This window comes from Copadichromis virginalis, linkage group LG20 (assembly GCF_057382275.1).
Source record: "Copadichromis virginalis isolate Kocher_CV1m ecotype Utaka linkage group LG20, C_Virginalis_male_GT1.1, whole genome shotgun sequence".
NCBI classification, from domain to species: domain Eukaryota; kingdom Metazoa; phylum Chordata; class Actinopteri; order Cichliformes; family Cichlidae; genus Copadichromis; species Copadichromis virginalis.
In genome coordinates, this window is record NC_140637.1 from 32,954,748 (window position 1) to 32,982,742 (window position 27,995).

At 40.9% G+C, this 27,995-nt stretch overlaps 1 protein-coding gene across 1 annotated transcript; it reads right to left on the minus strand.

Annotated features, from left to right (window-relative positions):
• Positions 1–18: 18 nt before the first annotated feature.
• LOC146685223 (uncharacterized) lies at positions 19–27,901 on the minus strand. Its single transcript, XM_085444026.1, has 6 exons — positions 27,317–27,901; positions 11,268–11,500; positions 9,573–9,759; positions 9,240–9,335; positions 8,549–9,056; positions 19–5,967 (listed from the first exon to the last, which is right to left on the minus strand). Exons 1-6 carry the CDS (start codon positions 27,341–27,343, stop codon positions 5,030–5,032), a joined length of 1,989 nt encoding a protein of 662 aa, XP_085300152.1. The 5' UTR covers positions 27,344–27,901; the 3' UTR covers positions 19–5,029.
• Between the last annotated feature and the right edge of the window lie 94 nt (positions 27,902–27,995).

The following is a 27,995-nucleotide window of genomic DNA, read 5'->3' on the forward strand; positions in this document are numbered from 1 at the left end:
TGAAGACTTGTCCTTTACTTAGTCTAGTTTCAGGAGGACCTGGCAGGGTTCAGAGAAACGTGTTCATGACTTTACTGACTGAACAGCCGTTTGGTATTTCAGCCCAACAAACGTGGCAAAAATAAATGGCACTCTTTGCAAAGTAGCTTGTTTTGACCTCCCGAGAGTTTTTCAAGGATGCAGCATCTTTTGAAAACTATGAAATCTTCATGAATTGCACACAGCCATGATAAGCACTATGAAGGTAGAAGTAAATATACCAGTGGCACTGGAGCACCAGACTTGGTTTCTCTTTACTTTTCCGTGCTAAGATAGGCTTCCACTCTGATGATCATCTGAACCCAAGAAAAAAAGGAAAGAGCAAATTTCCTTGAAAGTTGTTCATGTTCAAAGCAAAAGCTCAGCTGACTGGAGTTGGCAAAATCTCAAGAAGCTTTAAGGAATCACAGTTAGCAAACTTATCTTCCCTTTTTAGGATTCTCTTTGGTCTGGAAGAAGTTTGGAGACAGACTTTCGTCCGGCCTCGGAGGTTCTGGACAAACTGGCATTGACACTAGCTAAGTATTAACAAATTATTTACATATTTAATTAAATTCTTATTGTTATTAAAATTCACAAGATAAGTACCTGTAGCAATCCCAAGCATGTCCAGTTTTTGGCTCTGCTTTAGCCTGTCAGATGTCCGATCCAAATAAAAGCCCAGGCTGTAACACCCCCCCCCCCACACACACACAAAAAAGAAAAACAAACACAGGACGACAGTTTTAGCACAAACAGCAGTTTAGGCAATCAATGAAACACTTGTTCTGTGCTAATCAGGTGTTAGCATGCTAGGCTTTGACTGTAATATTAGCGCTTATATATGCAACACTCAATACGCTAACATGTATGTACACACACTAGCACAGCAGGATGTTGGTGTAAAGCAGAAGTAATCTATTCAAGGCAAAATAAAGGATAAAGTATAGAAAACTACTATGATTATAAAATATACTTTTACACGGTACAGAGATATTCTAGATTGTCCACAAACCAAAGTTACCCTGTTATCTTTGGATAATCACTGCCAACAAACCAGCAAATTCACTCTTCTTCACACACACACACACACACACACACACACACACACACACACACACACACACTGCTTAGAAAAAACCCTCAGATATATTCGTTTGACAGGACCAACCTTTGAAACTCACTTTCTTCCAAATCTTCCCATGAAATATGAAAATAAACAGACATTTTCTCATATTTAACAAAATTGCATTGAACAGTTAGATTATGACACATTATTAAATCATAACATTTAACCCTGATAAACATTTCTTAGATTGTTGAAACCACCAGCTTCCTTCAAAGGTGCCTGCAGTCATATTGGCTCACAGCAGCCCTTGTGACAAGATAACAGAAACCTTGATATCTTGATATTTAATCATCCTCTCTGATCTGAAAATCTACCTGAACGTCATCACTGATAATCTGACAGGCTGGAACAAAGTCTCAATTACGCGTTTACAGAATTAAAAGTACAATAATTAGACTGAATTTGCAGCTAACAGCTGACGTGTAGTGATATGTACCTGTACTCATTCATGTACCGTGTTTGTGTAGTATCATCAGTGTTGTGTTTTCACAGATTTCAGATGCAACAGCTCACAAGAATATAGTGTTTTTGCCTCCTGTGTGATAAGACTGATAGTTCTCTCATGTCTCTAATGGTTATGAAATTATTGCCAGAATGTAGTTAGCTTAGCTAGGCCCGGCTAAAAGATTAGAAATAGAGCCAGTCTAGAAGAGTCTACTTCCTGGTATTTCCACCAGGAATCCAGCCAGGTGAGCAGTAGGGGGCGATCGTGAGCCAATCCTGAATATGTGTAAATGAAGCTCAACAGCTAACACGTTTATTTACACCCGTTTAAAGACAAAAAGGCTATTTTTATTTTAGTATTTCTAACACAACACTGATAATATGCCAGATTTGATATGAAACTACTCTTTTATCTCTCCTTTGATTTTTATTTTTTCTAAATTATGCATCGGTCGTTTAAGGACGGGGCGTACTTTCTCGATGGTTGTGGGAAGCGTAGCTTAACAACAATGGAAACTTCCATTTGTATATAAGAAGCTACTGGTTGCGTCCCACTTCAAAAGCTGTAAAGCTTTCTCAGATTTACTGCAACACAAAACTGTAAAACTCTTGAAAAAATAAAATAAATAAATAAATAAAAGTAAATCTGTTGGCTCAAAGACGTCTTTTAAGAACATCATGGAAACTCGCCAAAGAAAAATGCTTTCTCCAGTAGAACTGGTCTTTTTCTTCATCTACATAGAGCTCCACTGATTATGGAATAACTCATGAGCGCCCCCTACGCTCTCTGAGAAACAAGGGAAAATGGGTATCCTGGTTAACTGGACACCTGTGAGGTCACAAGGTGTTATCTCAGGTGTGCTGGCAGATTTGGAGATTTTGCTTTATAACATTTGAAACTGAAGTACAATCGTAATAATTTCTATGCAAAACTCCCAACATTCCCAAAATTCCCAACCATGTGCTGCATGTGGCCTCTGTGTGGATTTGTTACTTTTCTTTGTCCCATGTTACACAGAAAGAATTTATTTGATAAACTGATGGATGACGATGAAGCCGCAGGATTTCTGAGGGACAAATGTTTTATGCTTTTGGTACGTTACATAAAAAAAATAATTGTTTGTGTGTTAAAAATATAACTCAGTACTCAGACAGGCGTTTACCAGGAAAATAAACTTTACTTTCATTATTTCATTATATTTAAATTTGAGTTATGTTTAAAAATTCAAAAGGTTGTTTTCAAATAATGACTTTTACAAACAAATAAATAACTGGTTCAGTTTGAATGTTAGGATTACTGAAAAACATACAGATGGATGAGCATGAAGGTGTTATTGGATGTGGGGTTTTCATTTGTATTCTTTAGTGTTGAACAAAGAGCCAAATTGGATATTTTGTATCAAGTCTTCACAAAAAAATATCAAATTGAAAATAATGTCATAGACATCTTTTTGTTAACGGAATAAAACGAACCTGGATTTGAGAAGTTCATACGTGGTGTGGACGGCCTGCTGTTGTTTGTATTTGTCCTTAAATATAAAGTTGTCCAAAGTCAGTCAGTAATTGTGTTAAATAATCGTGATCTCCATATTTACCAAAGTAACTGCGCACTGACAGATTTGTTATCAGTGGAGCGCTCTCAGGGCTACGGTAGATATGATACATCTGTCCTGTTTGATTTCCATGTCTGACCCACGTATTTGAAACACAGAACATTAGGATTTTGGACTTAACTCTGCAAGAATGTCATACGAGAGAAAGAAAATCAACAAATCCGACACTCTGACACCAGGATGTGTTCTGCACTGCAGCTTCAAAAATCATAATATTCATCATCAATTTATAGATGAATCATCGGGACTGGAGAACCAAATGTGAGAAGTGTGCGAAGTGGAGATTCAGCTGAACACAGCGCTGCACAGAGACTTGCGAGGCCTCTCGATGGCGCCGCATTTATTTACACTCCGAGTCTGTGGGAGTGCGTGGAGATTAAAACGGTAAACCACCCAGGATACGCCAGTGAAACGACGGTGTGTTGAAACAGCATCTTAGAGGATTTAGAGGCTGTTTGATCATAAAGGTGCAGAAATCCTCTAACAAGCTTAGAGCGAGCAGTTTTGTTGCTTCACACAGTCGACTTTGACATTTTATGGCACAGAAACAAAGGCGGTCAACTAGAAAAGGAGCAGAGACACGTTTCCACAAGGCAACACATCCAGTGGTGTGATATTTGATGCCGGTCGCAGGCGGTCTGGTGTGTGAAGGATCTGACCAGTTCATCGTGCGAGTTAAGAGTTTGAAGCTCATGCAGCTCTTTAGAGTCTATTTACTCGTTCAAAACAGCAGAGAGTCATTTTTATAGCAGGCCCTTGATTAGAGGCTCTCTGCAGATGGTTGTGTTGCTGAAACTGAGCTCAGGAAGGCTGACCGTCTCCAGGACTGGAATGATCATCAACATTTGTGTTCATTTAGCCTTTTCTGCAGAGAGCTTTCTCCCTCTGAGCCCCCGTTTTGGATCTGACCACACTTTTTTCTGCTCTTCGGTTGTTTTTATAAACCCAGATGCATTTGAAGAGCTCTGACGCATCATCAAATGAGTCAGAACTTCCTATCAGATATTAAATAACACAGCTGAGATCCAGATTCACTGAGAGTGTGATGTGAGTCTAATGTAACCTCTTAACTTCCGCCGGGAAACTGGAGACCCATTTAGGGTTCTGGGTGGGTTTTCGCCTTTTTCTAGTTTCTGAAATGTGCTTGTTTAGCATCAAGCTGAAGCGTCGCCAAACCCAAGCTCTAATCCTTAGTGGGTCACCAGAAACCATTTGGATGTCTGAGTAGAATTTTAGCTCAGAAGTTTTTTCCTTTACGTCTTTACTCGGTGTGACGGAAATGTTCAAACTTTAGTCCCTGCAAGTCAACATCAGCTTATCTTCTACGGTTCTTTCAGATAGAGTAGCTATAGTAGAATTTATGAAATATTATGACAGTGTATCGTGGCCATTAAACCTTTAAAAAACATGAATGGAGCAAAGAGAGGAAGGTAATCTTCCCGAAAAAACGTATATAATTCTTGGTATTTTAATCCCAGATATATGGATTTGTAATCTAACGTTCAGAGTTATATATTTCTTTGAATGGCAGCGTACCTTGGAGAACTGATTACTGAAAGGTGTAAACTTTTGTCTTAATTTTTCTCTTTATGAGGACTTAAAAGGATATTCAGTGAGATTTATGTTGGCAAATCTTGCAAATTGTGTCCCAATACACAAAGTTTTGTTTTGAAATATATTTAAAATGTGATTTCTATGTGTAACTGAGGCGTGAGTGACCATGAAGTTTGCTGTTTCCAACACACACATTTAATGAATCTGGGTCTGAGTGATCTTGGAGGTTTTGTTCAGTGTGATCAGTAAACGATGACGTATTGCGTTCCCATCAGACAGTAGTGACCGACAGCAGTGGGCTGGGACAAAGCTGGCTGTCGCTCTCCACTCGAGTCCCGTGAGTCAACAGCTCCTCCACCGTTGTCCAATCATCGAGCAGCTTGCTGTTCCTCAGTCGGTTCTGCTTCATGTGGCTCAGTTCCAGCACCGTCTGAGATGACAGTGACCCCTGAATGCCCCCAGTTTGCTCCTCCCCACCTCCTCTCCTCTCTCGGTGTTGGCGTGACAGCGCCAGGTGGCGTCTTCTTTCCGTCCGGCTCCAGTATCGCCCCGCCAACCGTCCATCGTCTCCTTCCTCCTCCCCTAGTCTGCCTCCTTCTCCTCGCACCTCCTCGTCTGTGGTGACCTCACTGCGTTCCCTGGCCAGACGGTACGCTCGGGCCCTGAGCAGCTGATTCCTGACTGACCTCTGATTGGACAGTCTGGAGCGGGGTGAGGGTGGAGAGCGAGGACTACGTTGCGGCGCTCCAAGAGTGCTGTAGAAAGGACTGCACGTGCCCTTTGGCCTGCCAGGGCGGTTCCCGAGGGTCTGAATGCCACGCCAGTCTGACATGCCACTGGAGCCGGATCCAGGGCTCTTAGAGAGCGAGTCCTCCTCCCTGCTGCGGTTCGAGCCCGGGCTGTTTCTCATTGTGTTCTGATGATTGGTCAGACTCGTTTTGTCTATGCTCAGATGACTAGCAGGGTGACAGTTGTTGGGATAGCTGGCCCTGCTCCTGGGCCCCAGTGCATTGCTGGTTGTGTCTGGCTGGTTTGTCTGGGCTGTGTTTGGATCTGTCATGTTGGGATGGCTCGCCCTGCGCCGTCGCTGTCCTTCACTCAAATCTGTTATTGTTCGACTCCTACCTGGACCCTCTACAGTCCCGCCTCCTCTGTGCTGCTGCTGCTCCAACCATAGCGCCCTCCGCTGACAAGGCTCTGTACGACAACCTGTTCAAAGAAAGCTGTGATTAGGCGTTAGATATGTGTCTGCAAGAGTGTTTTTGGATATACTGAAATATGCTTGACGGGCATCTCTGTCCTACAACCCCAGAAACACTCACCTGAACCTGGATTATAAACATATGAGGTGAGACGCAAGTTTGTCAGGTCGTGGTGCATTAAGGATCCGAGACACTGAGCTGGTGACTTAATGCTATTTTGCTAGAAAGTCAGCACAACAATACCACGATGCAGTGCACGGTTTGTTATATAAACAAGCAAATGTGGAAACTACACGTTGAAATGTTGGCTCTCAGTCAAGACATTTAAGCATTTCTCTCCCTCACAATGAGAAAGTCTGAGACTTTATGAATAAAAGAGGGATTTAGCCACTGTGACATTGCAGATTGGTTTCTGTTAGCACTTTGTCCATCTACTAAAAGTGACTATGTTTGAATGAGATGGTAGCGTGGCCAAATTATCAGCTTGCTGAGCAAGATTGATTCATAGACTATGGGTACATCACACCAGCAAACATACGTGCTTATCAGTGGTAAGTTATGCTTCACCAAAGTCTTTACTTCAGCAACACTGAAGAGTAGACTTCTTGGATGGTCTGCAGCGATCGATGCAGGAGATACAAACACAGCAGAGAGGCTGTTCTCATTAATTCTAGAATGTGAGGTCCAGCGAATAGCTAACAGCTACTATTACCTGTGTCAGCACTCTTTCAAAGTGGCCACTCCCCTAACTTTGAGCCTTTGCTGTATCTAAATGGATGGATTTTAAACCTGATGTGTAGCTTACGTGAAGAAATCCATCTATAGACAAAACTCTACCCAGCTGTTAACCTACCTTTGTGATGCTGTAGAGTTGGGCATTTTAACATGAGCTGTTGGAGCCGCCTCAAGTGATCGTTCAAGGAACTGAAGCTTTGTCCCTGCCTTAATTTTCAGACGCAAATTTAGCTATTTGATTGGAGGGTGTAAACTAGAGATGGCACGATACCACTTTTTTATGTCCGATACCGATACCGATATCATAAATTTGGATATCTGCCGATACCGATATGAATCCGATATAGTGTTTTTTAATCAACAAAACTGTTTTTTAAAATATCTTGCTGCATTTTGCAAGTCTGCAAGTTCATACTCAAGTTTAAAACAACAACTACACTAAAGCTATTCTGTTATACCTGTATACAAAAAAAATATTTCATAGTTCAGCAATACTGATCAATCTAATAAACTTAGACCTACACCATCCTCCCTATTCTGGTATTTTAAAGAGTACTTAGCGTAAATATTAAGCAACCTAACTAATAGGGTTCCAACTCCCAGCAACAACAAAAATAAATAAATAAAAAATAGGGAACCACCCCTCACGCGCCACCTCATGATGCTTAATCGACGTAATCAACCTTAATTTGATGCAGTGTGAAAAAAAATGCACAGAAATCAATTATTTTTCAAGAAATATTAAATAGATTCAACATCTTTCTTCAACAAAATTGCAGACTGCACAGATGGTACCTTCCCAAAGTAAAAAGTACTATAGCTTACTAGGGTATATTAGACTTAATAGTCACTATATACAGTAATTGACTTCTATTCATTTTACATCAAATTAAAACTTTGGGTGTCAGATAATTATTTATTAAAAGCTCGACATTTTAAATGAGAATAAGAAAGAAAAGTATGTCTTTGTGCCCCCTTTTCCCTGTTCATGCCCTATCGGCCCCCCTGGCTAAACTTTGCTAGATCCGCCCCTGCACAGTTACCAGTGTCAGCTACGTAGAAAAAGATCCTGGTGTAGAAAGAAATATTAAATAAATTCTAACAACAGCTTATCAAGCTTAAACGTTCTGCTGTTGTTCAGCCGCTGGTTTCCTCTTTCTGGTGCAAAGTGGGCCAAAAACAAACAAGAGAGACGGACTCGCGACAGAAAAGCCGATCAGCTGATCATTTAAGCAGTTTCATGATTGAAGTAGCAGCCGGAGAGCGAGAGGCAGTCGCTTGTTAAGCTTAACGTGGGAATGCTTTACAAACATTCAGAGATGGACTTACACACTTGCTTTACTTCTCTCGGGGATAACTTTGTCGGAGATGAAATGCCGGGTTGCTAGCGAAGCTCCACATGCTATCCAGACCACCGACAGGTCCGGCATGTCACAGCTGCTCTATCACGTGATGCATACTGCTCCGACTGCTAACGTTCTGAGGTGAGTTACGGCGTGTTGCAAGTTTTGTGAGGTGCTTTCGTGATATTTAATGGATCGGATTACATTTTTTATTTTTCTCCGATATCCGATCCAGTAATTTAGGTCAGTATCGGACCGATACCGATACGTAATATCGGATCGGTCCATCTCTAGTGTAAACCTGATAATTCTGTGTTGATGTAGTTATGTTTTTCAGGAAAACAGGGATAAGAAGAAAAGACACCCGACGCTAAAGTCACTTTGACCTCTGGTTGGACTGTGATGAAGCCATAGCTCAAAACTTTGACAGATCAGACATAGGTGTGGACAGACAAATTAAAATGACTAAAAGTGGAGATTTTCACAATTATTTTACTGTGTTTTACTAACCGATAGAGGGTGAGGGTGGTGAACGGTGACGAGGTAAAGTGGGACTCCTCTCAGCTCTGTGGAAGTGAACTGTTGTGGTCGTGCTGTTACCCACAGAGCAATGGGATGCTTTTGGTACTCCAGGTTGGGTCATCGGAGTCGTCTCAGGAATCGACTCCAAATCCCAGCGTCCTCTCTGCTCACGAGGGGAGTGGCCTGAACGAAGATGGTGAGCTTGCCGGTGAGTGTGGCCTCCGTGAATCTTGTGTAGCCGTCTGTGCTCCCCAGTGCTGACACTGTGGAAGCCTGAGTCGCTGGGTTCGGAGGAGATTAGGGACTCTGAGGAAGAGGAGGATCCTTGAGAGGAAGGGGTGTGGCCAGGCAGTGATGACATGGCATCTGTCTCAGCTTCGGAGAGCGCTATCCGGTTGTGTGGGCTGTCGGGGCCACAGCCTAACCCGCTGTCAAGCTCACTGAGGGGAAGGTAGCCAAGAGGACGTTCAGACCTCCAGGGCTGACGATAGTCCGACTAAAGAGAAAATAAAAGAATTTAAACTGAGGTTTTTTTTCCAAATCAAACTGCAAAATATGCTGCAAATGCTCCATAACTGCAACATTTACTAATAAAAAATGGAATAGTTAGAGAAACAGTATAACAGAGACAGGGATAGGTCTGAGAAGAGGGCATAGCCTTGATACTGAAACCAGTTACCTGTCTGGGAAAAATTGTCGGGTCCACCTCTTCTGCACCGTAACAGCCAATCAGACAGCTCTCAGAGTTAGGCTGGTAGTGCAACATTTCTTGGCCCTGAAATAGAAACAAAGGTGAGAAAGGAAACTAGTGTGTCTTCATTGGAGAGGGTCATGAGTTAACTTTAGTGCTGAAAGTCTCCCAGACGTGACCTTGAAGAGGAGTTCAGTCAGATGTTTTTAAGGGCCGATTTATGGAACAATCTGGAAAGATCGCAGCTAGCGTCATATTTTAGACGAACACATTCAAGTGATATTTCAGAATAAAATGGTGTTGTAAACAAAAACAAGTTACCCGGTAGTCCAGTCTGTCCAGGTGGTCTAAGCTGTAGGACACACTGGGCAGGTAGTTGTTGCCTGGGTGCTGGTCATTTGATGATCTGGGGAGGTATCCATTGGGTGGGTAGGCATCAGGTGGCATCATCATGTGACCATTGGGAGAGTATAGGTCAGGTGACACAGTCATGTGACCATAATAAGGCCTGTGTAGTGAAAGAGATCAGGTCACTTTATATTTTATGAGGAAGAGGAATTCAATAAGAATGTAGGACGCTCCAGTAAAAGTGTCATATATACCTGCTTAAATAAAAACAATACATGTATAGTCTTCATGTTCTAAGCAGACAGGTACTTCAGGAGAACAACCTTCCATGGCCATGAGAGAGACACTCGATGGAGCATCGTGCTGATCTTGCAAACTCAATTTGCCCCAAACCCTCAAGTAAAAAAGACACATTGTCCTTCAATCTGACATATCATGCAAACAGAGGCATAGGATTTATTTTGGTGTTTTTCGTTGCAGTCGTTACACGTCAGCTCATCCCCAAAACTTTTCTAAAAGTTTTTATGATACGTGTTCTCATCCTTGATCCCGAACCCACATTATCTGCTTTGTGGTGAAAGTTTACTTTAGTTGTCTGTGTAGGTTCTCAGTCATCCAGGTCATGGTAAACTAAGGAGCTTGGAATGAAAAGCAACTGGATGTTTCATCTCTCATCTGAAAAGCTTCACCAGTTCTAAGACCAAATGGTGGAGAGTCCCAGATTTTAAGCCCTAGTGGGAGATCTCCCTTGAGAGGCTCGTTGACCCATTAACTGATCATGAGGTGTGAAAAAGGGTGTGGCTCATTATCAGCAGAGACCGGGTGAAACCATTATCAGGGTGAGTGGGTGTTAAGTCGCCTGGGAAGGGATCTCGAAATTGGATTATAGGTGGCAGACAGTTGGTGTCGTAAGCCACGCCCTTCTGTTCAAGGATGGCCGTCGTTCAGATGGTTTCTTTCAACTAAGCCATCCATGTCCACTGCTGGGAAGGCCTTCCACACCATGTATAAACTTATTCTTAGAGTTCAGATAGATATCTACAACCAGATTAGTTTTATTTCCTTGAGAATAACAAAAAGATATCTAACCATTTGTTTTCAATTTGATATCTATTTGTGAAAATGTGATACAAAATATCCAACTGTCTGCCACCTATAATCCAGTTTTGAGATCCCTTCCCAGGCGCCTTAACTTCCACTCACATCTTGTGTCTGTTGGTCTCAATAAGTTACATGATAGCGTGACGCAGGGACTCACAATGGTTTCACCTGAAACCTCTGCTGATAATGATTCGGATAAGAGGTGAAAACATCTTCAAGAAACGTAAAGAAGTTCATTTCCACTTTCCTTAGTTTAGCTTCAAACTTTCAACTCATCCTCTTGCCATCTTTTAGTCCTACGGCCAACATCTTATCCAGTTTGCAAACACCTTATTCCCAAAATCGGACCTAGGTTCCAAACTTTGCACCATTTAATTCTTTTCCTTCTCTATAAAAGTCTCTCATACTGTGAAAAACACAAATTTCTCTATTGTCATGAACGTATGGGGTTGGGGCGCTGACTTGGTTATCAAGTCAGATCTTGGCTCCTTAAAAGTAAAGAAAACTGAAATGTTTTTTACTTAAATCACAAAAATGATGCTGTCAGAATACGACAGGAGTACGTACCCTGCAGTGTAGCCGTCTCCCTGACTTTCCTCTCCCTCCATCAGCCCCATGGCTCTCAGGGCCTCCCAGTGTCTCTCGGTGGGGACGCTGCACTCAATTGCACAATGGGACCTTCGCCTCCTGTGACCATGCCCCCTTTTAGCTTCGACCTGCACAGCGACCGGCTGGCCATACTCGTCCACGTAGTGAAGCTCCTCTCGGTGTCGGTGGTGAGCAGGTTCACGAGTTTTAGCCTAAAGACCAAAAAAACATGAAAGCACTGCAAGCTTAAGAAAAAGTGGAAATGGACATCAGTAATTTGGTTCCTTCTATAAACCATTATTTATATTTTCAGCCACCCGAGGTTTCTGCCGTGAAACATCGCAGTATTTCGTGGAGTAGTGATAAAGCAGATAGGCTGCATAAAGACACAGAGGCAAAGTGGGAGTTTGGCCTCCAATACAAGGTCAGTCAGTGCTTTTGATCCAACTGTTTGGCATGCCTGACTACAATTGCGTTACATAAAGTGGCAAATGATTCACACTGTCTTTATATAAAAAAACGAGCCATTTTGCATAAGTTGGATAACAAAAGAGAAAAGTTTGGAACTGCAGCAAAGTTTTTCCTTTAGTACTGTGTTTACTGTGTTTACTGTGAGTGTGTTTTTTAATGGAAACAGATGTTTATTGAATATAAAGCCTCTGACCGATGACCCTCTATGACACCATCAGCTGTGTCTCAGAAGGCTCCATGCAGTATTCATGTAAACTGGAATAGTTATTACACCAGACAAATAAAACCACTGGGTGATGAATAGATCGTGTAAACACACTGGTACTGCTGTCCAGGCTCCTGTGCATGTTCATGCTGATCTCGCTCTACCTCCAGGATGACCCTGCTTTCATATCTGTGGGATGCAGGTGAGCTCGGCTGATTGGTTGCTGTTTTAGCTTGCTGCAGGCCTGACGCTTGAACGCTGGCTTCCCTCCAGCTCCTGTGGGCTCTCCTCTTTCCACCTCCAGCCAGCAAGCAAACTAGTCACTCAGCCTGTGTGTAGGATGTTAACTGATATCTGCCCAAAAATGCAACAGTCCAGGTTTGGTAGAGGTGGGTGGCATCTCTGTGTAATCCTCTATTTCTTCTATTTTGCTGAGTTAGGAGTTTATTCTTCTCTTTTATTTCATTAGGTATGTTTAGGTTGTAGTCAGGGGTGAACTGAAGCAAAACTTCCTTCAGCGAGTTTGAGTCTATCCTCAGTCACACAGAAATTTTTATGCTAACCTTGCCTCTGTAGAGCTGTCACGATATCACATTTTCTCCAACAACCATGCAAACTCACTATGAATACACTGACAGCACCGATGTTCAGAACAGTTAGCATAGACCTTATAAACAGAGAGTGTTAATGCAGGCTGCATTAACACGACTGTGTATGTCTTTGGATGCATGCGGTCTATAGGTGAGCGTGACAGAGTTGTGCTGAATTTAAATGCCCTGAAACTAAACTACAAACACAGAAAGTCGAGAAGGAAAAAACGCCTCTCCCTCTACTGCACGCTCATCTTTTCTCTTTTCTTTCCCTTCAAGTTTAAAAGCAGATAACTGCCTCTCCCTGACCCCGGTTCTACTAAAGATCTCCTGTTAAAAGCACGTTCTTCCTCCCCACCATCCCCAGCTGCTGGCTCACAGGAGGTCCAATCATTATAAATCAGTCCTATTTTATTTTGTAATCTTTGGTTCCTGAGTATTCTTGTAGTATTCCTTTGACAGTTTTCCCTTATTTTTTTCAGCCCTGCCATCACCTGTTTAATTAGCCACACCTGTTCCCAGTCAGCCAATCAGCTGTGTCTCCCCCTGCTTCTCTTTGTTCCTTTGCCCGATCCCCTCATCTTTTTAAAGGTTTGGTTTTCCGGCAGTTCCCAGTGCTTTAAGCATTCCTCATGTTCCTGATGATCTTGTGCACGGCCTTTTTGGATTCTCTCTTTTGCCTGCCCCTTGCTGGAATTGTTTGCTCTGCTAGCTGACCCGTGCACGACCTCTGCCTGGTCAAAGAATTTTAGTCTCTTTGCCTCCGGGGTCTTGCATTTGGCTCCTCTGCTCAGCGAGCCCTGCACTAACAGTGTCGGGTACCTCAGTCTATAAAGCCCCTTCAGATGACTTTTCTCTATATGGATGCAAATGAATTCACACAGTAAAAGACAAAAAGATTTGCCTTTGTTGTTTTAATTATGCTATTAAGAAAAACTGTGAAAATCAACAAGTAATGCTGCAAACTATTGAACGCTTCCCTAAATAAGGAAGTGTTAGACGTGAAAGGCTGAATGATGGAGAGTTCAATAGAACTGAAACCAGCATAACGGAGGTCTGAGTTTATAAATGGAACAAAGACGAGTTCACTGAAAAATCGAGAAAGATTTCAGTTGAGTGACTCACATACAAATAAGGCCAGCTGTACCAGAGACGCACGATAAACACTGAGACGCCAGACTGGGAAGATTTGAGATAATAATGAAAAAGCTTCGACTCAGTAAATATTCTCTGCTGCTCGTTTCTGAAGGAGAAACATTGGCTGAGATTTTGTTTGGCTAGACCTCGAAAATAACACAAGTCTGGAGATCAGGCTGATCACAATATCTCATTTTTACAAATTAATTAATGAAGATATGATTTTGAAAAATAACAGCAACGATGTTATCAGTCAAATCAAGGTTTAACTTTAACTTAGGATAAAATGAGACCTGATCATACAGATTTTAAATATGAGAAGTTTCTTTATTAATTCCCAATTATTTAATTTAGAATTAGCTTTTTCAGTGCTGTATACCATTTTATTTATTAAAATACAACAAATAAGATCAAGCAAGCTCACTCTGTCCAGAGTGGATCGTCCTGTCCAGTCAGAGCATAAAAGGACCACTCACGCTCCGAAGGACAGGCAGTCATTAGGTCGGCTAAAGCCAAGTGATAACAAAACCCCCGTGTAACGGTGCAGCCTTGTGTTGGAACGTCACATGTGAAAGTTAAGATGCAGCGAAGTTACAGAGAGGCGGCATCTAGGTCAGGATTCAGCCCCCCGTAACCTCTGGACCAGCACTGGAGTCTTTACTCTCTCAGTACAAGGCATGAGGTCTCTCTCTCACACACACACACACACACACACACACACAGGCTCACAGAGCAGTCAGAGAGTGATGTGCTGTACCCTGGAGAAGTGTGTCGCGCTCCACTGCACTTTGACAGTAACACAGACTGATCTCTCTCCCCTCCCTTCATCTATCCGTCGCTCTCTGCTGTTTGTGATGCTTTGACTCAGTTTTCAGTCTCAAAGTGCAAAACTCTGCAGAATGCAGACATTCGTCATTCTCAGCACAAAATCACAGTTAGCATGCAACAAGAGAAAACAAGTGTCACATGAGGAAGGCTTGGTGAATCTGGGTCCACCAAAGTTTGATCATCAGAGCGCGAGTCACTGCAATGCAAAATGTCAAACTAGGCTATAAAGATAAAAACAAGTCTGATACTCAGCCTGCTGTCTTTTAAAGTAGATGATACAAGAGAGTCAAATTTATTTATACAGCATCTTTCATACAAAAGCTGCTCAACGTTCAGAGACGAAAAGATAAAAGCATTAGGACGAAACAAAAATGCAATAAATGCAATAAAGTTTATATTTTATGTAAAAGCTACAGAAAAAAAGGTTTTAATCCTGATTTCAAATAATACACTCTTTGTTTTATTCCACAAACGTATGTTACTCTCATTCTGTAATCTGTAGTGGAATACATTTTAAAAGCAACCTTCCCAACACTGAGCTCCATAATCTGAGCTAAAGAAAGCATATAAATATTAAAAGGAAGCAGTCCAACAACAGAACCCTGAGGAACCCACACGTGACCTTTATTTGGTCAGAATTATGGTTGTAAAATGACAAAAAAAATCTGAATTTGTCAAATAAAAGTCAAACCAATTCTCCAGCCTATCAAGCAGCACTGAGATGAAGCACTGCTATGACTGTAACTTTTGATGCATCACTATTACGCTGAATAAAACTGTGATAAGAGTGGTGTCAGCGCTATGATGGGGTCAGAATCCAGACACTGAGAAGATTGTTCTGAGGGAATTTGCTGGTAAACAACCGTCTCAATAACCTTTGCCAAAAACGTTAATTTAGATATCAGCTGGTAATTACTAATTACTGAGACATCCAAGTTGGACTTTTTTAAAAGAGGTTTTATTACTGCATTTTTCAGGGTCTTAGTAAAATGCTGTGATTGCAGAGATGTATTATCTATCTGTAGTATTAGTGGGCAATATATCAAAGGAGAAAGTTGTAGATTTCATCTATTTAGCAATTTCTGTCAAAGATATGAGGTTTAAAGGTTTATTATTAAGTTATTATGTTATTACTATGTCTCTTGAAATGGAAACACCAACTGGTTGACTTGTCTTTTGTATTTTCTCAGTAAAAAATGCTGCAAAATCATTACATGGTTTATTAGACGATAACTCAGAAGGAAGTGGTGGCAAAGTTTTTGTTAGTCTATCAATAAACTAAATAAAACACGAGTGTTATTGACATTGTTATTGATGATCTTTGAGAAAAAGGACTGTCATGCCCATTTTTTACTTTTGATTATAAATCTGAAGATGTCTTTATTAATATTGTAATGAGCCTGCACTTTAGTTTTCCTCCACCTACATTCAGCCTGTCTGCACTTCCTGTTCTGAGTTCTAACCATTAAATCATTGATCTTTTCCCTCCACGGATAATTTTGGTCTTAATTGGAGCAACAGTATCCATAACAGTGAGCAGACTAAGGTAAAAACCATTTACAAGATCATCAGCAGAATCCAAAAGCAAAGATGATGGAGGTATATAAGCCTCAATAAACTGTGGACAGGTATTGTCACTGATACGTTGATAACTTCATCTTTACCAGTGATTTTAAACACGACACAATAATGATCTGAAAAGGCTGCATCACTGACCACAGTGTCAAATACATTTAAACCTGTAAAGATCCAATACTCTTCTCTGAGGGCCTTTAACTTTCAGATTAGTGCAAAGCTCAAGCCCAGATTACGCAGATCTTCAGGATCGGATGCCAAGTCTGCATTAATGGTGCAGTTTGAGGCTCCACCCCATTCATTGATGAACGATTATCCAAATCTTCAGGATGGGATGCTGAATCGTCCATTGATGCTACAAATCTGTTCTGTAACTTCACGGCCTGTTCACCGATAGGTTTATTCTTTGTTTGCTTAAATACTCAAATGAACATGAAGCATCAAAGGTCAAAGGTCACTCAGTCTGCTCTTCAAGTCGATTCATTCGTCTACATGGTAACATGCACTGTGCTCACAGTATTATTAACAGCTTATTGGCACATAAACCATAAAGTGCAACACACACATTTCCCCCGATTTTTCCCGTTTCTTTAAGACCATGCATCCCAGCTGTTTCCTCAGGAATCTCCCAGAATCTCTGACTTTTTAAAAAAATAATTGGTAAACACATATTAGTAAGTCTTACGTGTTTGTCGTGTTGCCAGAAACACGGTCCACACACTAAATACAGTTTATACCCATCTGTCAGTGCAACCTGGCAACACACAACCCGGTTCATTTGTGCTGCTGGTCTCAGGAACACCACTGTTATTTGCTCACAAAGGCGAACTGAGCGTGTGTTTTTGCCTTTGGTATAGTTGGAAAGATATTAATCAAGCCAAACTTCTGGCATTAAAAACTTGTAACTGAAATATGGTAAAAAGACAATATAACTTTATAAACATTCATGAAAATATCCACGCTGGACAGCTAAAAATGGCTGTGACTCGTCTGTGGTTGGAAAAAGGCGGGTGTGCAAAATACAACAATGAAAAACAAAGATGCTGCAAAATCAAACGATTTGGGCAGCAGGAAAATCATTTCACACATCATCCTGTCCCATATCATTTTCATTTTACAAGTATTATTATACATGAAGTCACATGTCAAGTGCCTTAAGGACACGCTATGAGAATTAGCCTGGGAAAAACACTTTCCACAGCTTTAGTGCAAAGACTTAGCATCAGTTTTCTATTTCAGGTAAACGATACAAAGCTGCTGCCAGATGCTATTTAGTCACACTGATTAAATATCAGAGTTTTAAACTGCTCCAAAAAGGCACCAACAACACAAACACAGCTGGAAAGAGACTCCAGCTGAGCCGAGGTCTGTCAGACAGCTTAGAGCCGATTTTCCTTCTAAGTCCAGGAAGAGTCAACAACAAAAACAACTTCCAACATACCCAGAACCAAAACTGTGTTTTGTAGCAGGAGACCAACATGTTAATTTGGGCATTTCAACAGAGGAGTCGGTGGGACTGGCTCACGTTTTGGATAAACAGGTAAGTTTCATCGTGGTAGCCTGGCTTTCTTAGTCAGTAAAAATAGGACCAAACGTCTGACTGACAGCAGACTGATTTCTCAGGTTGTTAACGAACCATCAGACCACTGATGCTCACACCTAACGTCAGTCTGAGCTTCTGTGACATCACAAAACTGGAACTCTATTCAGATTTGTAAGAGCCTGATGTCGTTGGCTAATGTGCTGCATATCAACGTACATCATTTAATGTAGTGTTAAAACCATTAAAAATAAACTTGTGCTTTTTTTAAAGAAAAAAGGTTAAACGACATCTTGCTGAACCCAAAATAAAGCACACGTAAGGCTTCACAGTAACATATACATGCTGCTGATGAGCTGAAAATCTATAGTTGAGGTGGTGTTCGTCCTCTGACTATGCAGCCTGACAGATGCAGAAATACTCAGGAGCAAAATAGATCATGAGCTCTGTGATTTGGGTGAAGTGGAAGTGAGTCACATTTTCTTTTGTGTCGTACACACAAAGAAGGTCGTTTTTTATGAAATGATTGGACAAAACCCTGAAATGTTCTGGTACGAACATGGAGGCTTTATCTGAAAGCATCTAAATTTGTTATCATGTGATTTATCTCAGTTATAATTATCAGAATCCATGTTTGATCAGTGATTTGTGAATTATGCCGCTGACACAGTGTACTGTGCAGCCACGGGGAGGACAGAGCAGCAGCACCACTCTTTTATGTCAAACTGTCAGTCTCTGTGCAGTCACATGCCACGCCCTGCTTTGCAGCCTTAGATTCCTCCGATCACGCACAAAGCGTGGCTTTCTGCTCTGTTTCGTGTTAAAGCGCTGTCAGCACAGACAGGTCAAACATTCACATGCAGCTTTAGGGGCCATGAAAGAAGATCCTGCTGATCGTCTCCAAGAAAAACCTTGAGCTTTCACCTGGCATGTGAGCAGAGAGTCAATATGGACCGATTCAGTCACAGCACCAGTGGGATGAAGTTGAAATGACATCCTGGGCACAATCGTGTTGGTTCTTCTTCTTTTGGCTGCGCTCTTTAGGGCTCGCCACAGCATCCATCTGGCCCTATCCCCAGCATCCTCCTCTGCCACACCAAACCTCTGCACGTCCTCCTTCACAGCATTCACGAATCCTCTCTGGGGTCTTTTCCTCCTTCTTACATCTCCATAGTCAGCATCCTTTGTCTAATATATCCACTATGCCTCCTCTGCACTTGTCCTTGCCAGTGCCCTCTTTCTTAGACATCTCCACTTCCTCCTTACTGATCCTGTGTAGTTCATTGTCCTCCATCTGTCCCCTCACCTCGCTAATTTTCTGCATTCATCAGCTCCCATCTTCTAGACACACTCTCTTCACTCATTTGCACATGTCTGTGGTTAACCACCCTAACTTGCTGCACATCCTTTCCAGCCTGATTTTCCTTCCCAGTCTTTTTCTCCTTTCTTAATGCCCAGTCTCACACACAGCTACTAAGCCTTTCCTGCATGCCTAGCCTCAAAGTAGTCTTGTCAATCTCTTCATCTCCCTGGAGTAGTGTAGTTATTGATGGAAAATCTATTTAGGAAAAAATACCTACTGTGCACACAAGACAAAAGATTTTTGGATGGGTCCACACAGGGATCTATAGGGGTCGTGAGACTGCACGAGTTAAGGACAGTAATCACCTCTTGTTGGCTCTTTTGATTGGAATTTTTGCTGATTGCTGATTGCTACGGATTTTTATGGACAGACTGAAGCATTAGATTTGAATTATCTGGTACTGTTTTCTCATCGTTTAAATCTTATTAGCCTGTCAGATGTTCCACAGGGGTCAGTTTCAGGCCCAGTCTTGTTCTCCTTATATATCCTCACATCCTCATAGAGCATGTAAGTGAGATGCATGGTTCAAGTTGTATTTCTTATGTTAATTACTTACAGATATATCAATGTCAATGTCTTAAGGACTTTGCAAGGTCAAAAATTAATTTCCTCCAACTAAACTCAGAGAAAATGAAATTGCTGACCACCAGTTTTGGCCCATGCCTGAACAGATTCTGGCATTAGCTGATTCCCTGAAGGTAAATTTCATGGCAGTTGTAAAACTATCCTAGTGATATGTATAAGATGTAACTAATGAAAGGATATAGACAACTGATGAAAGTTGCAAAAGTGTGTAATCATGTTGGTCTGGATTGTCATTTTGGTGATCAGCTCAGAAACTCAGAAATCCTCAGACTAAATGGAGGGAGATACTAAAACAGCATCAAAAAATGTGGCTCTCATTGGGCGTGCAGCACAACCAAAGCAGCAATCATAAATAAGGCATGACATTACCGGTGTCATTGGGGGATAGTTTCATGGTGTTCAAAAATCTCTAAATGTGGGCCTGTTTGATCAGACACAGTGAGAGGAAATCCCTTCTTCTTCCAGTACTGGAGCTACTCCTCAAATACTGTAGTGTAGTGCAAGGCTGAGTGGAGGAGTCTACAATGTAGGTTGGTGCATGGATTATAATAATTCTTTAGGTTGATGATGATGATAAAACTGTCGGTACAACTCGTAGAATCAAAGTTGAAGGAAAAACCAGAAACGTTATCAGTTCACATTCAACGAAAATGCTGTGCCTTTTGAAACATGTTGGCTGGAACTGTAAACTTTGAAGAAGAGGCTAAAAACTGACCAAATAATGAGCACAGTTAATAATTATTAAATATACTGTCCAGCAAATATAGTGCTATATCAAAGCTGTTTACTGATCTGTTGAAAACTACAATTTATTGTGTATGTTTAACTAAATAGCACAAAACTTAATGTGTCATTAAGTTGAGTTAACCCTCGGACCTGAGAATGATCTATTACATAAAAACATGATATCAGACTAGCAATAAACTACAGCCCACAAGAAATTAATGCCTTATTTCTTGACAAATACATGTCAAGCAGTTACCAAGGCCATAGAGTGTTAATTTAAGTGGTTGAACGAATACATTTGTACAAATATCAGCAGATGTAATTTTGCACATAAATTCATATATATATATATATATATATATATATATATATATATATATATATATATATATATATATATATATATATATATATATATATATATGTATGTATGTATATATATATATGTATGTATGTATATATATATATGTATGTATGTATATATATATATGTATGTATGTATATATATATATGTATGTATGTATATATATATATGTATGTATGTATATATATATATGTATGTATATATATATATATATATACATACATATATATATATATATACATACATACATATATATATATATATATATATATATATGTATGTATATATATATATATACATACATATATATATATATATATATATATATATATATATATATATATGTATGTGTGTATATATATATATATATATGTATGTATATATATATATATATATATATACATACATATATATATACATACATACATACATATATATATATATATATATATATGTATGTATGTATATATATATATATATGTATGTATATATATATATATATACATACATACATATATATATATATATATATATATATATATATATATATATATATATATATGTATGTATATATATATATATATATATATATACATACATATATATATATATATACATACATACATATATATATATATATATATATATATATATATATATATATATATATATATATATATATATATATATATGAAATATTTCATGTAAAGCTGTTTCTGAGCCAACATACAGTTTCACCTTTTTAAGTAGGGACCAGCGTAACTAACGCTTGCCCTGTCCTGCTAGAACTTAGTGCAGTGTTTGATACTGTCGACCACAATATTTTATTATTAAAGGTAAAGAGTCCTCTTCACACACTGAGGTTAGTTATGGAGTTCCACAGGGTTCAGTGCTAGGACCAATTCTGTTTACATTATACATGCTTCCCTTAGTCAGTATCATTAGAAGACATAGCATACATTTACACTACTATGCAGATGACACCCAGCTCTATCTGTCCATGAAGCCAGATAACACACACCAATTAGTTAAACTGCAGGAATGTCTTAAAGACATAAAGACCTGGATGGCCGCTAACTTTCTGCTTCTTAATTCAGATCAAACTGAGGTTATTGTACTCGGCCCTGAAAATCTTAGAAATATGGTATCTAACCAGATTCTTACTCTGGATGGCATTACCTCGGCCTCCAGTAACGCTGTGAGGAACCTTGGAGTCATTTTTGACCAGGACATGTCCTTCAACGCACATATTAAACAAATATGTAAGACTGCTTTCTTCCATTTGCGCAACATCTCTAAAATTAGAAATATCCTGTCTCAGAGTGACGCTGAAAAACTAGTTCATGCATTTATTACTTCCAGGCTGGACGACTGTAATTCATTATTATCAGGATGTCCAAAAAACTCCCTGAAAAGCCTTCAGCTAATCCAAAATGCTGCAGCAAGAGTCCTGACAGGGACTAGAAAGAGAGAGCATATTTCTCCTGTTTTGGCTTCCTGTTAAATCCAGAATTGAATTCAAAATCCTGCTCCTCACATACAAGCTCTTAAATAATCAGGCCCCATCTTATCTTAATAATATTAAAGTCATGGAAAGGACTTTCACGTGATCAAATAGTTTAATTTAGCATTATTTAATTCTGTTATTCCAACTTAATTAATGATGAGCTTATTCACTGCAGTTGATTGAGTTGATGCAAACCGTGCAATCACGTTAGTCCAACAAAAGCACTTAATACTATTGGAAAGCTATTTCTTAAAGTGGAAATCCTTCCCACAATTATTTTAAGTTCATTCAAAGAGTTGTTCTTTGGAGTGTTCAACAAAGTTTAGAGGCTGGTTAAAATAAAACTTTAAAGAATGTATTAAAAAACTCACATATCTGTCACTACATCCTTCACTCACTATGTGTTTATAGACCTCTCTGCATTCAATCATTGGTTGCTATTAATCTCTGTCTCTCTTCCACAGTGTGTCTTTTGTCTTGTCTACTTCCTCTCACCCCAACCGGTCGCAGCAGATGGCCCCGCCCCTCCCTGAGCCTGGTTCTGTCAGAGGTTTCTTCCTGTTAAAAGGGAGTTTTTCCTTCCCACTGTCGCCACGTGCCTGCTCACACAGGCTCGTCTGATTGCTGTCTCTGTAGGATCAGTATGAAGCACATTGAGCTGACTATTGTTGTGACTTGATGCCATATAAATACAAATGAATTGAATTGAACTGTAATGTAACAGATTACTTTTAATTCCCCTTACTGGAGGTTTGATTCTTACAATCCAAGCGGCACCGGTCTCCTTATTACAACAACTCGTGTTTTCCTCTCTGGTCTCTATTTAAAGTCTCGTGTAGACTGATATGTGTAGTGACTGTCTGTAAACACGCAGCATTTCATGTCTCATGTGTTCATGAAGTGCACTGATCAGGTCACCTCAGCAGGCATCAGCTTGAGTTATGACCTCCCTCCTCTGTTTGTCTCTGCCTGTTTTACCTGTGTGTGTGTGTGTGTGTGTGTGTGTGTGTGTGTGTGTGTGTGTGTGTGTGTGTGTGCGTGCGTGTGTGTGTGTGTGTGTGTGTGTGCGTGTGTGTGTGTGTGCTGCGCATCATCTGATAAGGTGTTTGTTTACATGCACCACAGCGTCAGCGCATCGAGGAGAAAACCCTCTCCGACATGCGTTCCCAGATAATCGTATGTTCCAGAGTTCTGAGATGAACAGGAGCCAGAAAACATTCATGCTGCAGATTGTTCAGCTCTGCATGAAGGCGAGCCTTTTGATCATTGAGGCGTTCAGCCAGGATATGTGGTGCTAAATGAAAACACGGCTAACTCGCTGACAACAATTACTGAGATGTGGCTTCTTGCTACAACAGGCAGCGAGCAGGAAGGAGGAGCGCTCAGTCACCAAGACAAACGGGAACACTTTCCAAGAAAAACTCCCAGTGACGGCTGGTCTGTAGAGCTGGAGCGCTCTTCTTAATGTTTCCTTGTGCTATTCAGGCTTTACGTGGATAATAGAGTGTTAAAAGCTTTTAAGAGAGTGATTTTCTTTTCCCCCTCTTATACAGTAGTCACCAACGGAAGTCGCGGTTGGCAGGTTTTGGGTTAAGAAAAGAAAAAGATCTTTGTAGAGTCAGATAAGATGCTCCATATCTGTGAAGTCAGTTTATTAGAGGCACATAAAGAAGGAAAAACATGCTGACCTATATTCAGATCGCTGCCAACGAGCTCAAAACTAATTAGGGAAATTATGGGGTTAATTAACATAAGATTAAATATTTATCTTTCTGCAAAATGAAATAAAATAAATCCTCCATTTGTCTGGAATGATGGTTTAAGGTTTTGTGCAGAATTCTGATGGAAATATGGAGACCAGAACAGAAACGCTGGATGACTCATCCCTCACTGCTTCAGTAAGTCAGATGACAAACTTGATTTTTTTGTCACATGGGGGAAGCAGGGGCCTTATTTCCAGGAGGGTTAGGGGGGTTATGACCCCCCAATAATCAGATCCAACCAGTATAATGATGAATTATCTTGCATAAATAGGCTGTTGATTTTCTTTACTCATTTCAGTTATTACCAGCACAATAGTTGGATGTTTAATCATCTGGGAATTTACCCACATTTATTTATTTATTTAGACAGAGATCTTAACCCCCCAATGTTCAGCACAAAGTTACGCAGATGGGAGGAAGAAAACAGCGAAAATCCAAATCTACAGTTACAGACTGTTCGAAATAACCAGCAAAAATACTAAAGATTTCAAAACCAAACGCTGTGTGATAATGAAACAGATGCTTTAGGTGCGCAGGTGTATTTGTAGATCGACAGATGATGAATGCTTGGTCTAAACTTCTACTTTCACTTCATATTTGATGCAACATGATCTTTATCTTGTAAATAATGGCCCGCAATCACGATCATGATTGGGTGATTTAGTGCAGGCCTGTTCCTTGGATTCCTTTTCTAACCCTCCTTAATCTTCATTTCTAGTTTCGTGCTGCTAAAATGGGGATGCATCTGTACTCACTCCCAATGTCTCACATATGGACAGTTGATCAAGACCCGTCAGCATCAGCATAACATAGTTTTTCTACAGGTAAAGACCGTGAACGTCTTCTTAAACTTCATCAAACAGCGAGTAAAAAACCAAGCAAAACGAAGCTTGAGACCTGAGCCACAGTCCCCCGGTTCCCTTTCTCCTGTGTAGGCTTTATGGCTCCTTTTACGCAGGAGCATTTGCTCAGATTTGATCTCATGCAAATGAGATTGGGTTTTAATTACTTGCTCTTTATGGCCCCTCAGGCTTGTGAAAAATAACCGTCTGAACTGAGTAGTCTGGGTGTCTCGTGCACATTCTTACATAGTCAGGATTAAGAGAAGATCTCTTAGTGAAACATTCACAGCACATCAGCTCACGTCTAGATTCTGGAAGTGCAACCAGCTCAAACGTTTTTCTGGGCTCGCAGATCAAATCAAAGATTAGCCTCGGAGTGTCAGGTCTTCATCTTCAGCAGACATCAGACCAGCAGCTCTCTGAAGCTGTATTTGATCCATGCATGAAGTGCCTGATGAGGCTGTTTGAAGTTAATCCAGCACATTTCCAACCACAGCTTCTCTGCCTGAACGCGCTGCTGACAAATACAAGACCACAAATTAATTTTGTTAATCAAGTTATTAAGTAACAACAACGAAAACACCACCAAACAGTCTACAGGCGCACTAACAACTCTGAAAAGGTTACACTTGTTTCTCCCTGGTTTTACAAACCTCCAATTAATAATGAACAAGTTCTCATGTAAACACCACCATAATGGCTTTAAGTGAAGCACACATTCATAGCATTGCATGTGTAAATATAACTTATTTATAGGAATGAAAAGAACAAAGCATGCTTCATTTCAGGACACACACAGCACTGAGACGTTCTCTGCAGAGATGAGATAACCTGCTGGACGTGACCTCAGCTGATCTCTGCAAATCAGGCCTTTGCTTCAGCACAGCAGTGAGACTGGAGCCACTGTGGGTAAAACACTCGTGACAGCCTGCTTGGAGTTTGTCAAACTGCATTTAAAGGACAAAGTGCAAAGAGATTTGTTGATTTGATGAGACACAAACTCCCAGGCACTGATCATCACTCAGTGAACCCACTGGTGCAGCTAAGCACGGTGGAGGCATCATCATGCTATAGGGGTGCGTCTCAGCAGCACAAACACAGAGACCTGAGTGGGTTCACCTTTCAGTACCACAGAGACCTGGAGTAAACCAACCAGACAACACTGGAGTGCCTTCAGCTGCAGCGTCACAGGTAAAGTCCAGACTTTAAACCCAGAGCATCAGTGCACCCAGCACAGGCAGCATTTTAAAGGTTTACGTAGCCATAGTTAACAGTCCTGCTGTCAAACTTAGTGTTAAGTTAAAGGTTAAGCTTGGCCAATGACATTACCCTGATTTATTAAACTTTTGATTCCACAGTCGTCCCGAATTTACAAAGACTTAAACCTGGCGATTAAAGAATAAAGTCTTCAGAGAAGTGTCTTGATGCATCTCAACCATCCAGGAAAGTAAATCTCCAAAAGTCGATTCTGTTCATTGGACGTAGCGTTTTGTGGGAGAAACGTTTCTGAAGGAACTGAAGGACCAACGGGCTGGGAGGTCAAACCTCCCAGCCCGTTGGTCCTTCAGTGGGCTGTTTCAGTCATTATGCAAATGTACTGTTTATAAGACTGGGGAAACCTGCAGACAGCTGAGACTGAAGAAGTCACCTGGGTGAGTGACGAAACGTTTCTCCCACAAAATGCTACGTCCAGATGAACAGAATCAACTTTTGGAGATCTTCAGAGAAGTGTTTTTACAGCCACGGGCTTCACCTCCTGCTGACCATCAGAGAGACTACAAGGCACATCTACAGTAGCCTCAGTTTTTAGACACAGAAATCATCTTTCATACTAAGGTTCTGAGGTTCTGCGAGGAGAATAAGATACACTTCTTACCCAAAATACTGGAAACTACCACTGCTGCTAGAGAAGCTTCTACAAAAGACTAAATTAGTTTTAGAATACTTTTTAAACGGCAAACAGGAGTGTTTGATTTTTACATAATATTAATAATAATAATAGAATTGCAAGAAGCAAGAAACACTGACTGAGACTCATTGAAAAAGATGTGAGTGTAAAGTGAAGGGATGTGAATACTTTATGAATCCTGGACGTGTGTGTGCAGCTCACTCACTGCTTTTCTTTCTGCCTCCTCATCCTTTACAGAAACACACACACACACACACACACACACACACACACACACACACACACACACACACACACACACACACACACACAGTCAGATAACAGCCTTTAGCCTTCAGTCATCAGAGCTTCTCTCTCAGCTATTGTCTGGGTTCATTCGTAATATCTGGGTTAGGGATTTGTGTACATGTGCGTGTGAGCAGGAGTGTGTGTGTGTGCATACAGTAAAGGTGTGTGTCTACATCTCCACAGTGATATAACAGAGAGCAGGTCATCCCAGCAGCCATCACATCTCATTTACCCACCCTCCTCCTCCTCCTCGTTCTCCTCTCTTTCTCACCCCCCTCTTTGTTTATCACTCTCTCTCTCTCAGACCCAAAACACACCTGCAGAAGCTCACTCACCTTGGTCCGAGTGAGACGGCAACCCATTCTGCCTTTGCCCTCGGACAGGTCAGAGTTAGGAGGAGCAGAGAGCAGAAAATGGTGAGTATGACAGGAAAAGAAAAGGAATAAGATGCAGAGATCAGATGAAAGAAACTGCAGAGGAGAGGAAGGAAAAGGGCAGAAGAGGGTTCAAAAGCATGAGAACGAAAGACAGCGAGAGAATAGAAAGAAAGAGAGAGAGAGAGAGAGTTTGTTGAGCCTCGTCCGCCCACCAGCTCACATCTCCAAACTCTGAAAACCCACAATCCCTGGCTAATCAGCTGTCCTCCTGTGCTGCTGAGGAAACTACAGCTCCCATGATGCTGCGGTGTAAACAGCAGCAGCAGCAGTCGGTGGGAAGCAGGTCCATCGCATTAAACCCCTCTCTCCTCAGGAATGAGAAATAATCATGGGCGAGCAAACTGCAGCAGGAGCAGCACAAAGCGGGACGAGCGAGACAGAGGAGAATGAATGAAAGAGAGAGAGAGCGGTACATGTAAAGAACAGAGCTGTCTTCATCTGACTGCTTCTTCCCTTTCTCTCTGTGTTCTTCTCTCTCTCTGCAGCTCGGCTCCTGCTGGCCAATCACAGTGGCTGGATGCAGGAGGAGGGAAACATTTGCTCTGATTGGTCAAAGGAAGTGTCAGCTGAAGCATCC

Bases quoted from the DNA above. Each gene is read 5' to 3' on its own strand.
- LOC146685223 (XM_085444026.1), bottom strand. From the start codon at position 27,343: ATGGGTTGCCGTCTCACTCGGACCAAG. The intron at 9,336-9,572 runs GTAACTTGTTTT...TTTCTATTTCAG, and splicing joins TGGACAGACTGGACTACCGG to GGCCAAGAAATGTTGCACTA. The intron at 9,057-9,239 runs GTAACTGGTTTC...TTTTCTCTTTAG, and splicing joins CGACAATTTTTCCCAGACAG to TCGGACTATCGTCAGCCCTG.